The following is a 12175-nucleotide window of genomic DNA, read 5'->3' as shown; positions in this document are numbered from 1 at the left end:
AACAAATCACAAAAGACTTAAGGAAAAGTAGCAATCTCATTCCTCGTTTACCTCTCCATGGTTTTCAGTGAAAAAAGGTTATGCCACCAAGATTCACTTGTCCTTCCCCGAGATGTGAGCTTTACTATCATATCTATTTTATAAAATATAGTAATTAAGAGAATTAGATAGATATCTATGGATAACCATATGGGAATACTAAACATTTTACAATAACAGATAGCAAAGCACATAGAAAGCACACTGGTCTGCCTAATAAAAGTGTGTGGTGTTTCTTCTCTCTTCCATCAGTCCCCACCACCAGTTTCAACAATGACTCTTACCATGATTCCTTCTCTTTTTAGCTTTCATCATTGGTCCACTAAAGAAGTCTTAATTCATATGCATTTACCTTCTATTGAGAGGCTGCTGAGAACTTCTCAAGAAAGTCTGCATACTTCCTCTATTTCTTCTAACTTTTTTCAATTCTATTTAAAAATTGAGGTTTCACTTAAAGGTCACATTTGGCATATCCATGGAACAGGATTAGGTGATACTGTTGCATCTCTTAATTGCAGATTAGACTCGCTAAGCCAGAACATCCTCTTCTCTCTGCAGCTGTAATTCAGCCTTTACCTTTTCAGCTTGCCCTAAATTGTCTCTTCCACACTTAACAAAGAGAAGCTCTAATTATTGTTTATAAACAGTCTACTCTTCTGCTACATTTCTTATAGTGTAAGTTTTTACTAAAACATATCCTATTCCACCCTTCTCTTAATGACATCCACATCTTCTGGGTTTTTTTTTTTTTTGTTCATTCTCTCTTTTGGTTCATCCTCAAACATTCTTTCTTGTCTAGTCCTATCATTTAATTCAAAACACCCTAGTAAAAGATCTTCCTAATGTCACTGTTTTACTTCCCTCTGGATTCTTCCTAATCAGCTCTTTAATCTCCTGAAGTTATCAATATCACAAATGTATTACGGAATTTCTGGATCCACCATCTCTCCTGCTAGAGTCACATTCTCCTTAGATGATATTCCCTAATTCAACTTCTTCCACCATTACTTTTCATCTTTGACTTCAACATAACATGCTTCTGAAAATAATTTTGAATTCTCCTTTCAATCTGAAACCTTCACCCATTTTCAACTTCAGAACTCCAATTCCTTGTGCAGGAACAATCATTTGGGAAAAAGTCAGCATGGTAAAAATTAAATATAGTAAATTTTATTCATCTAGTTTTAAATTCAAAAATCTCTGCAGTCAATCCCACTGTTCTTGACTTATATTAAAACCCAATATCTTAGAACCTAATAGCTAAAAAGCTGCTAAATTCTATCAGTTCTCATGTCAGTGTTTCCAGAATACAGTGTTTTCCCCTAAAACCTGGCATGCATCTTTCTATATATTCATCATATTTCCCATGAGGAGTATGGTAGTGCTTCTTGCTCTACCCACTATACTTCTTGCCTTGCTACTCTTGAGTTCATTCAAAGAACTGTATGTTTTCTCTTCTCCGCCTCTTAAAACTCAGAGCTGCTGCTTTTCATTCAGATTTCCATCTGGAAAATTGATTTGATTTTCCTCTCCATCAACTCCCTAACTTTTATCCTTAACTCTACATGATGCTTCCTATCTGTTTACTCCTGAAATCATATTTTCTAACTGTCATCTCGGTGCTTTCTTTTAACCTGCCCCTTGTAAAATACAGGAAATTTTCTCACAAAAATGTAAAAATATTCAGACACATATAACAATATTTTGCAAACCAGATAAAACCATACTCATTATGGTAGTACAAGTAGCAACTCATTATCCAGAGAATCTAAATGTACTACGCTTTGGTTTTTTTTAATCAATTCATTTGCAGGAAGAAATTTTACAAAGAAGATTCATGCCCAGCTTTCAGCTACTTAATATGAAAGCAAATCCTAACATACTAATTAAGTAAAAATTCTGAAGTCTAAATTCTGTAATATCATGACAGGTTTGAAGAACAAAGAGCCATATAAAACTAGTCACATTTGCAATCTCCTTTTCCTGTAATCATGTCTGTATGCCAAAAAGCAAAGTACAGCATTTTTCACTGATACTTGGTAGTTAAGGGGTGCTTTCACTGATGCCAAGATCTGACTCTGGGTCACAATTACAGCCCATTTTTGCTATTCTGTTAAACCAAGAAATCCCAGTTTGAATTACAGCCCCTAAAAATCAACTAACCTTTCAATATTGAAGCTGGAATGAGACAATACAAAAATCCCAGGAGTTTGAGCTGAAATTAGTTTCTGGATTTAAACAGCTGGAGGGGGGAAGGGAGACATGTCTGAAGGAAGCATATTGAGAGCAGCAGGACTCCCTTCAGGAGAGAAAGAGAGAACAGTTAGTAAAAGGAAGCAGGATAAATAATGTGAGAAGAACAGTGTCTGTAAAATGAAGAAGGCATAAAAAGAGAGGGCAGTGATAAGTCTTACTACAAAGTGGAACAGAAAACACAGAGGAAAACAAAGGAGTGGAACTGGTGATGCTCCAAGATTTTATGTAGAGTCTTATCTTTAAAGTTGTAATTGTTGCCTCTGATTAAAGTGTAAAACACTGAAAAAGACATGTTATTACAGAATAAACTAACATGGAGATTTGGGAGTTTCGTATAAGGCCAGGAATAAAGAGCCTCTCAGACTAGGTACAGCGAGTTCCTCAAGTGATCTGAGCCCAGCTATGCTGACAAGAGGACATTCTCCAAAACCTGCAATTGCACAGGACACAACAATAACTCAAGATGCAAAGATGCTTTAGTCAGCATTATGTTTATGCATATCTCATGGACTGCACCTACCAATATTAATGTAATTTCAAATTTCTACTGCAGTGTCATTCAGCTTCCCAAGACCAGACAGGTATCAAGCACTGATCCAAGTACTAAATCAAGGACAGCTTCAGCATCTAAATACATGACACCTGTTTGGAAGTACATACAAGAAAAAAAAATATATTTTCAAAAATGCAGATGCAGGCACCTAGTTCTTGGGAAGGAACCTTTGTGGTACAGCATGAGGCTAGGACCCAAAATATGCACAGCCACTAAATGCTAAGATTATCTAGGACTTAGTATTGGTAATTGCACCCTTGCATAATAAAATTCTTAGTGCTGTTTCAGCTTGATATAACATACTTTTACATTATTTCCTAAGCTAAAGAGGTGAAAATTTACACACTTTTGCAGTACACATCTCCTGCCACTCATTGGTTAAGGGTTAGTATGGCTAATAAGATTTGACCCCAAGGAAAGAAATTTTAGAACAAGGATATCTTCATACTGGATAAGAGAGAACTCTGTAGGAAAAATACATGCATTACCTACATGCCAGATGCAAAATAAAACCCAATTTAAGTAATTCCTCTATTTCCTCAGCAGTGCTATTATAACCACGCAAAAAAAAAAAAAAAAAGAGTAAAATTTCCATGTGCCATTATGTGAGATATTATATAACATTGTAATTTATTAATTATTTCTATAATACTGTTGAATACCTAGAAAATATATAATATTAGTATTTCACATGTGCTTCATAGAACTAATTCTTGAAACAGAAGTCCTGGGACCAAATCCTAATAAAATGGCTATAAAAGGTTCTCATTCACCTTTTTTCCCACACTGAAAAAAAGTCAGACCAGATCTGTGAAAGTTAGAAAAAGTTTATAGTCACTGGAGCCAGAAGAAAACGACAGCCAACAAACTGCGCAAAGGCTGTAGAGTTAATGTGGGAATTACTGGACATAGCAAGTTGCATTTCTGCAAGACACCTTATTATCACTCTATTTATTTAGTGTACTTCCTCAGACACTTCTACAAGAACTTACTTATAGAAATGCTCCCTCACTGTGAAACATGCACTGCAGGATAGGATATAAATTTATAACTTCTACAATAAGAAATTGTAGTTAGAGATTCTAAAAAATGCTGGTCATCTCAGTATCATATCCTCAATGACACAGATGAAGTATTATTGCATAATTTCCTCTGAAGATAACAGAAGGGCTTGATGATTACTTCAACACTGGATTTGATTGAATGGCTTGTTTCATTTTCTTGTAGAACACTATCATCATCTGGTGGTATATTTTGCTACTATGTAAACTGCATGCTATGAAGATGAAAGCATTTCATTTACTTAGCATTAAACCTTTAGAAGAAGACAGATTCTACCACCTTGCAGTTATGCCAAACTATGTGGGGGTGGAAAATGCAGTAACATGAAATTAACTTGACAGAACTGCTGAGGATTTTCAGAACAAACAAATGCCAACATTTTACATGAATGAAATTTGAATACTTCTCTGTCCAGAAGTAAAAGACAGACTAAATAAAACAATAGAGGTCAAGATTGCTTCATATCCTTATTCACACTATCTACAAAGTATAAGGGATATGAGTTTTTAAGAAAACCCCACAGGTTTTTCAAACAAAAATACTTTTCATGTAGTTTTTCTTATAATTGGAGGTGGATATCTCACATACAAAAGTCAATTATTTATTATGACATTCAACCAGAATCTACATAAATCAGTTGTTGACTTACGTGGTAACTTTTCAGTCTAACAAAATCAACTTTCATGGAGATGAATCTTTCTGAATTTCTGCTGAGATTTTTAATGTGCTCCACAAGATCAGCACAGAACTTATAGCCACCTTTGAGGACACAGAGAACCACAATATCATTGTCTCCAATGTCTTGCATAATATCTTTCGCCAGTCGTTCTGTCCTGCACAAAAAAAAATTAGAGATAAAATAACTTTAGATGCAGATGCTCTAATGTCACGGTACGCTTCACAAACACTATGGTGAGTATACAGCTTGACTGGCATTGCTTAAGTAGCCTGACTTCACAGAGTGATTTAGGTTGGAAATGACCTTCAAGATCATTGAGCCCACCCTTTGACTGATCACCACAATGTCAGCTAGACCATAACAGTAAGTGCCATGTCCAGTCTTTTCTTGAACACCTCCAGGAATGGTGACTCTACCACCTTCCAGGACAGCCCATTCCAGTGCTTGATAGAGTTTGGATCCAGCTCACAGATGGCAGATACAGTGATGGATGCAAGATGCAAAGCACTTGAATCTAGTTAACCTTAAATGCATAGATTCCCCAGCTATACAAACATTTCTGCTTTATACAGCAGAAATGAAGAGTGCAAAGAGTTTCAGTGACTTGTTCAAGGTCACACACAGGCAAATAATCGAGCGAATGCCCCAGTGAACCCGGAATTGTGGGGCTCCCAACCAAACCTATCCTCTCTGGCAATTCTGCATGGCAAACACAATATGGCAGATGATTGGAAACAAAAGGTACGCATTTCTGCCATGCAACGCTACATACATTTTCAAGATAAAAATAACAAATATTAATCTTAATAATAAATGTAAATAATAAATATTAACTTTAAAGATAGCATTTCTAGACCCCCAATAGGATACTGGGTCATTTCTAGATGTAATGAAGTATCAACAGAAAACTTAACAATGCTGTTTGATGTTTTGAGGAAAAACAGCTCAGTGCATTATACTCTGTAAACACTTCCAATGGAAAATTCTTTGACAGCTCTCTGAATTAGATTAGTAGTATCAATGAGAGTGGACTTGTTGACAGGATACAATTTATTAAATAATCCTATAATTTATCCCATATATTTTATTATTACATTTTTCAGGTTTAGGTTTTTTTTTTCTTTCTCTATCAATTGTAATACAGAAATCAATTTGCCCCTACATAAGTACATTGATTGAACTTTAGTGAAATCTGTGCATGGAGCAGAGAAGAATAAGCTCTAGACTGAAGATAATATATTAAGTATGAGAAACAGCTGTTGCTTAATTTCCACATATTTTATTTTTAATGCTGTAGCAAATTCCATATAGCAATAATTAGTATATTTTTAGAGAGCAATAGAATATATTAGAAAAATTAGATCATCTCGTTTGATCTGAAATATATCATTCCTTTTAGTGTTGTAAAAATGAGGATCACCTACTTTACTGAAGATTAATAAAATAGTCTTTTATCATCTTTTATCAAGTCTGAGAATGGGGAAAACCTCTCATTAAGAAACATTTCTTTGATGAATTTTCATTTTTTATATTGTTCCTCAGACTGTTTGCAGCTGAAATTTCCAGGAATTCCAAAGGTCACTTTGTATGTTAAAAGTGTAGGAACTCCAGGACAGACAAAAATGTACTAATTTAAATTTCTAAATAAAAATATCCAAGTTTTTAACTTATAATATTTTAGGACAAAGATCATACATGCACTGTATATGGATGACAGCCTTTATAAAAAAGAATAATACTACTGACCAAACAATTTATTTAGTAACATTCAAGCAACACATACCTGTCAACAATAATGCCATGAGGAATGAGCACATATTCCAGGTCACCATAGTAGTGCTGAGGATAAGTGAACAAATCCAGACTGTATCCAGGCCAGTTGTCTGAAATCTGAATATCAAATAGTACTGTCAAGAACACTTCATGGTGTTTGACATCATGTAACTGATACAGAATCAGCATTCTAGTATATTCTATTGGATGAATTTGTTGTGTGCCATACTTTCTTCCAGTTACAATTTACTATTTTGCTTTCCCCACTAATTATTTTGCTTCTCAGTACAACTCAGAAATCAAATGCTACAGTTTTCTTCCCACAGAATGTGGGAAATGTCACCTGAAATTACAAACAAGTCGACAGACAGAGGAAATATTTAATACTAAACTAGTGGCAAAAGTAAGTTTCTAAGTACTTTCAACTCAAAGTGTAAATATAATAGTGCCAGTAAGAAGGGATTTTCCAATGGGAGATTCAGATAGTGGAATTAAAAGACATAAAATTCTATATTAAAATTGTACATTTCTAGTTTAGAATGACTTAAAAGTCATAAATAAATAGGTAAGTATTCTACAGATGAAACAGCACATACAGAGAATAATTTATGTGGTTCATGAAAGATATCTGTACAAATCAGTGAAAAACTGTACTTCTTGTCGAAGGTGAGGTTCTTAATTTAGATGTCATCAAATATAAGTGATTACAAAATGTTTGCATCTCACCTCACTATGAAACTAGTCTGTAAACCCATATATTTACAGAAAAAATATTTTACAGATTTAATATACATTGATTTTGTAAGTATCAGAATACAGAGATTAGATCTCATAACATACAATGGTGGTAGAGATTAAGAAGATCAAAAATTAGCCAACGGTTGAAGGCTTCAGAAAGCTATGAAATGCAAAGTCACCATCACAAAAACTAAACAGACTCCAAAACAAACATTTTCCCTATTCCTTATGAAGGACAAGACTTGCAGGTTCACAAGATACCTTGAAATCATTGCAAAGCTTTGCTTCAATACTGGTTCAGGATAAAAAGCAACACCTAATAGGTTTTCCTTACATAATTCTCAAGTCACACATTGTCTTTCTACAGCCTGGCTACAGGAATCTTGATTACAAGGAGAAATGGTGACAACCTTGCCATAGTGCAGGGCATATGTTAATGGCATTTTTGCTACAGACAGTCTTTAAAGGACCATCACTGAAACTAATCTCTGCTTGCCATTTTATAGTAGAGCAATAAACAGTTTCTCACAGTTTTGGCTAAGATAACATATTTGATGTCGAGCTGTTCCTCCACATCCCCTCTTCTTTAACTCAGACACAGCCCTGCCTCTTGCTGTACTGAAACACTGTTCTGCTTTGTGGATTTTGGGTTGCTTGGGGGCTTTTTTTTCATATTCATTGACAGTTACAGGCTCCTTGACTGGCATGCTTTCTTAACTCTACCCAAAAATTTCTGCATCAAAAAAATTACTCATTGGCTACTGAATATTTGTCCATGAAGGGCATGACTGGGAGATCACTGGGAGCAATGAAAGCTTTTCCCCTGACTTACACAAGCCTTGAAACTACAAAAAAGGAAAAAAAGTTACTTAGTTGTGTTACTTATTTCCATAGAAACAGGAGATTATAAATAACCTCCTTGGAGAAGGTTTTAATTAGAGCAAATCTTGCCCCAGAAACACTACTGCAGTGTGCCTGGAAAGACTATTTTCCCATCTACTTTTTCGGTGCATGGGGAGATGAAACTTTTTAAACATTTTGTAGCAATGAGCAGTCTGTTCAAAAGCATTTTAATGCAAAGTGAAACAATTTCATTAAGTATTACAAACACCCACTACCAACCGCTGTCAGTGCTGCTTACTTCTGCATTCTTGTCAAATTGCATGGTTTCAGTGTGATGCAGATCAAATTAAATGGATAGAAACTGCTTTAGAATTCATACAATGCAGTGACTTTTACTTAGGCTACAACAAGTAGCTACAACAAGTCCTTTTTAAAACAGGATCACGATAAAATTTTGATTCTCCGATTTATCCTTCAAGAATAGCAGAACATAAACAGTGTAACTCTAAAATAATATTGAAGTTCTTGTTTACAAGTGCTTGCTGGCATTTAACAAATAAGATGAAATTCACATGTCCTTTCAAATTAATTATTTGTCGGATATAATAAGCCTATTTCATATTCTTCTTTCTTTTAAACAGGCACTTCCCAACAAGTCTAAGAAATTCTCATTTATCCTAAAGCTATTCACAGAGTTATGCTGTAAGACAATTTTCAAGTAACTGTAAATTCTTATGACTATTCTATTTGAGAATTTAAAAAGCCCTTAAAAATATGAAGAAAAAAATTCTGATTGTTTCAGAAAAAAACAGTGTTCAACTGGATAAGTAAATATATATTCTAAATACATTGGCATACTCATCTGTAAAACATTCCTACAGTGAAATAAAGACCTACTTTTAAAGTTCAGGCTTTGCATGTTTGAATAGCCCAGCAGATATTCTTCAGTAAGTCTTTAAAAAGTTGATGTAAAAGGATACAAAAAGGAATACAAATACATGGCAATATCCAAAAGCATTTCCCTGAGGCCTGAGAGACAAGCTGAAGACACTCAACACCTTTAGAAGAATGTTGCTCATTTTCTTGTCTGGCAAAGTGAGCACTGGGTGAGGTTTGAGCTCAGTCCTCAGCTCCAAGCGCCATGAAGCAAAGCCCAGCTTTTGTAACTTAAATGATGCTGCACTGGACTTACTGCTGGTTGGGTTTTTGGGGAGTTGAGCAGAAAAAATTAAACCAGTGGAGCAGAACATGGTCATGCACATTCACGTCTGACTTCGCAATGACCTCCTGTTGCTTGATGATATGCACAGTCAAGGTATGTCATTTATTACACAGGTGTCAGGAGATGTGGTTGATGTGTGGTGCTTTCAGACAGAGCTCGAACACACAGAGACAGGTCCTTCAGGAGGGGGATGCAGGGGATGTGGGAGTGGACAGTGTGACCACTGCCTACACAGAGGGCCCTGGCCATGATCTGGGCAGCTGACCCGTGAGCTTTCTGTTAAAATCCTAATGCCACATTAAAATAAGAACATACCTAAGACGGTGGCAGTGTTGACATTTGCTTCACAGGAGAATCTGGTGTGTCTATCAGAATAAGGATCACATTCATTCATTTTTGCACCATTTATCCATCCCTACAGGCACTCCAAACGCACTGCCAAGATTCGGGCTGTTTCCCACCCCAGAAGAACACGGGCAGCCCAACCCTCTTTCACGGCGCCCGCAGACTCTCAGGGGCCTCGCAGAGTTCCGGTGGGAGAAAGGCACCTCGGGATGCCTCAGGATCCTCATCCCCGGTACTGGAGCCTGGGCAAGCACAGCCAAGGACACGGGGGCCGCTCCGGGTGGTACCCGACCGTGTTTTCACGGCGGAAGCCGAAGGCGCGGCTCAGCCCAACACGCCCGTCCCCCTCCGGCGGCCGCAGCGGGGCCGGGGCCGGCGGGCGTGGCGGGACCGGCGCAGGGTGAGGAGATGCGGCCCAAGCGCCGGCCGGGGGGCCCGGAGGGAGCGGAGGAAGGGAAGGGAAGGGAGCGGGGGTTCAGCGCAAAGCGCCGGGGGGCATGGGGGAAGCGGGCCGGGGACCGGGGAGGCGAGGGCCGAGCCGGGCCGCGCTCCGCATTTACCACAACGCCGCGGCCTCCAGCGCTGCTCCCGCCCTGCCCGGCCATGTTCCTGCGCGCGCCCGCCCGAGGGGCTGCGGCGGGGCGGGGCCGCGCCGGGGAGAGCGCGGCTGCAGCGGGTGCGGGTGTGGGGTGCGGGTGTGGGGTGCGGATCTGGGGTGCGGGGTGTGGGATGAGGAGTGTGGGATGCGGGATGCAGGGTGTGAGATGCGGGATGCGGGGTGTGGGATGCAGGATGGGCGGTGCGGGATGCAGGATGCACGGCGCAGCGTGCAGGATGGAGGCTGTGCGGGTATAGGTACGGTCTGAATGATGGAAAGACTTGGGCAGGGCTGGCCAATGGGCCTGGCCTGAGTTAATGGGTAATATTAAGCTGGTGTGGTTTAAACTGCCATTTTAACAGGATATTCTTATACTCCAGGGAAGAAAAAAATGAAATTTCCTACAGTATAGTAATCATACTTTTCATCCTCACTGTCTTCTAGAGTTGCTGCTTGTTCCCATCACCGTGCACATGCTGGGGCAGGCTGTGTCTTCCCATTGCCCATGCCCATGTTGCCTATGCTCTCTGTGCAGTTGGAGATAAACAGATCAGGCACCAGGAACAGTGAAGCTTTCTGCTACTCCCTTCCAATACTGTTGAAATTATTATTAATATTCTGCTTGCACTGCCTCACAGATCAGAAGGAGCTTGTTTTTCTTCTTGGCTTACTCTGATCATTGCCTACGTTTACATTTCCATATAAGAAGTTCAAATTTGGACTTGCTCCACTCTTTTTGTATCCTGTCTTTTGTGGAAAATGGTAGTAGTCTCTCTGCCCCCTGTGGATAAATACAGAGCTTTTCACTTTCTTCAAATTGAAAGTTGGTCATAATTTCTAGTATCAATCTGTCAAATACACAGCTGGAAGAATTCTGCCATTCCTATACTAGAAAATATTAAAGGAAGAAAAAGTTGGTTTTAGGGGAGACCTAGGCATAGTGAAATATTCTTAGTGCTGCTTGAAGGGCTCTCACCAGCCAAGTAGGAAACATTTCAGGTTGGAATACTGCTATTCTAGAATGTGGTCATTGACACTTCTGGTCACAACAGATGGATGCAGGGAGCAGTTATGGGTATGTCTACACAGGGAGTTTGGTGTCCAATGTGGACTAGTTTTCCGATGCATCCTGTTAATGCACTTACAGTAGAACTGATAGGACAATTCTTAGGAATCCAGTGTTAAGAATGCTTCTATAAATTAATCACTAATTAAAATCTGGTGAAGTACTAGAGCAGTTGAAGATTATCTTGTGATAAATGCTTTGTTTCTTATATAAAGCCAGGGATTTTTGATGAATTAAGGAGCTATTCTTTAAAGAGCTATTGCTACAATAGACAGGTTGTCTGAAAGAACAAAATACAAGGTTTACAAAGTGTCAGAAATCCACCCCAGAATATATCTGCCTTAAAGTGGTGCCTGTATATGAAGACTCAAGTGTGCCGGGAAAAAATAGTTCCTCTTCACAGTGCTGTAAAATAATAAGTAATGAATTTGATAGACAGCATATGCAGACTTGTACAAACCTACATAAATCAAATAAAAATATTTTGGTAAAATGCATACAAGATTTTTGTAATGGACAAAATCCCTAAATAGATTTACATTTCAATTATGTGACAACATTTCATACAACTATTGAGAAAGAAACTTTAATGTTTCATCTGATCTTTGGGTTAAATGCTCCTGATACATATCCACACTTTTCAGGATTTGAAGACTCTTCTTGCCTGGAAGAATGCCTCCTAAAGCCCATATTTGCCCTAAAGCTGGCACAGTCAGAATCAAGTTGCCAATGAAGCTGCTGTTGCATTTATGTCACAGTGCTGAACTCTATGGATCTGAAGCTCTTTAGATTACAGCTAGAAACTCAAATCAATTCTGCCACTTCTATATGAGGACCATTTTCTTCTACCTTTCAAACTATTTGGGTTACTAGTATCAGAGCTTTCTGTATTTTTTAACCATATTCTTTATCAGACTACTGCAATACGAGAGATTGTTCTGACTAACTACAGACAGAAGCTTAGTGCTTTGGAAAGCATTAACATGAGCAGGACACTAAAA

The 12175-nt window shown here is 38.2% G+C and overlaps 1 protein-coding gene and 1 long non-coding RNA gene across 3 annotated transcripts in view; one reads left to right on the top strand and one right to left on the bottom strand.

Annotated features, from left to right (window-relative positions):
- PRTFDC1 (phosphoribosyl transferase domain containing 1) overlaps nt 1-10135 on the bottom strand; it is a 42596-nt gene extending 32461 nt beyond the window's left edge. For both annotated transcript variants that reach the window (XM_053957986.1, XM_053957994.1), the window contains exons 1-3: nt 10071-10135; nt 6373-6479; nt 4560-4743 (exon numbers count right to left, since the gene is read on the bottom strand). In XM_053957986.1, the coding sequence (XP_053813961.1) occupies nt 4560-4743; nt 6373-6479; nt 10071-10115 (336 nt within the window). In that variant the 5' untranslated portion in view covers nt 10116-10135. The remainder of the gene's footprint in view (nt 1-4559; nt 4744-6372; nt 6480-10070) is intronic.
- On the top strand, nt 9739-10740 carry LOC128796411 (uncharacterized). Its single transcript, XR_008433802.1, has 2 exons — nt 9739-9910; nt 10553-10740. It is a non-coding gene; the product is annotated as an uncharacterized LOC128796411 (long non-coding RNA).
- The last annotated feature ends 1435 nt before the right edge of the window (nt 10741-12175 follow it).

The sequence above is a fragment of the Vidua chalybeata genome, chromosome 1 (genome assembly GCF_026979565.1).
Source record: "Vidua chalybeata isolate OUT-0048 chromosome 1, bVidCha1 merged haplotype, whole genome shotgun sequence".
Lineage (NCBI taxonomy): Eukaryota > Metazoa > Chordata > Aves > Passeriformes > Viduidae > Vidua > Vidua chalybeata.
This window is presented reverse-complemented; position numbering and strand designations above follow the sequence as displayed.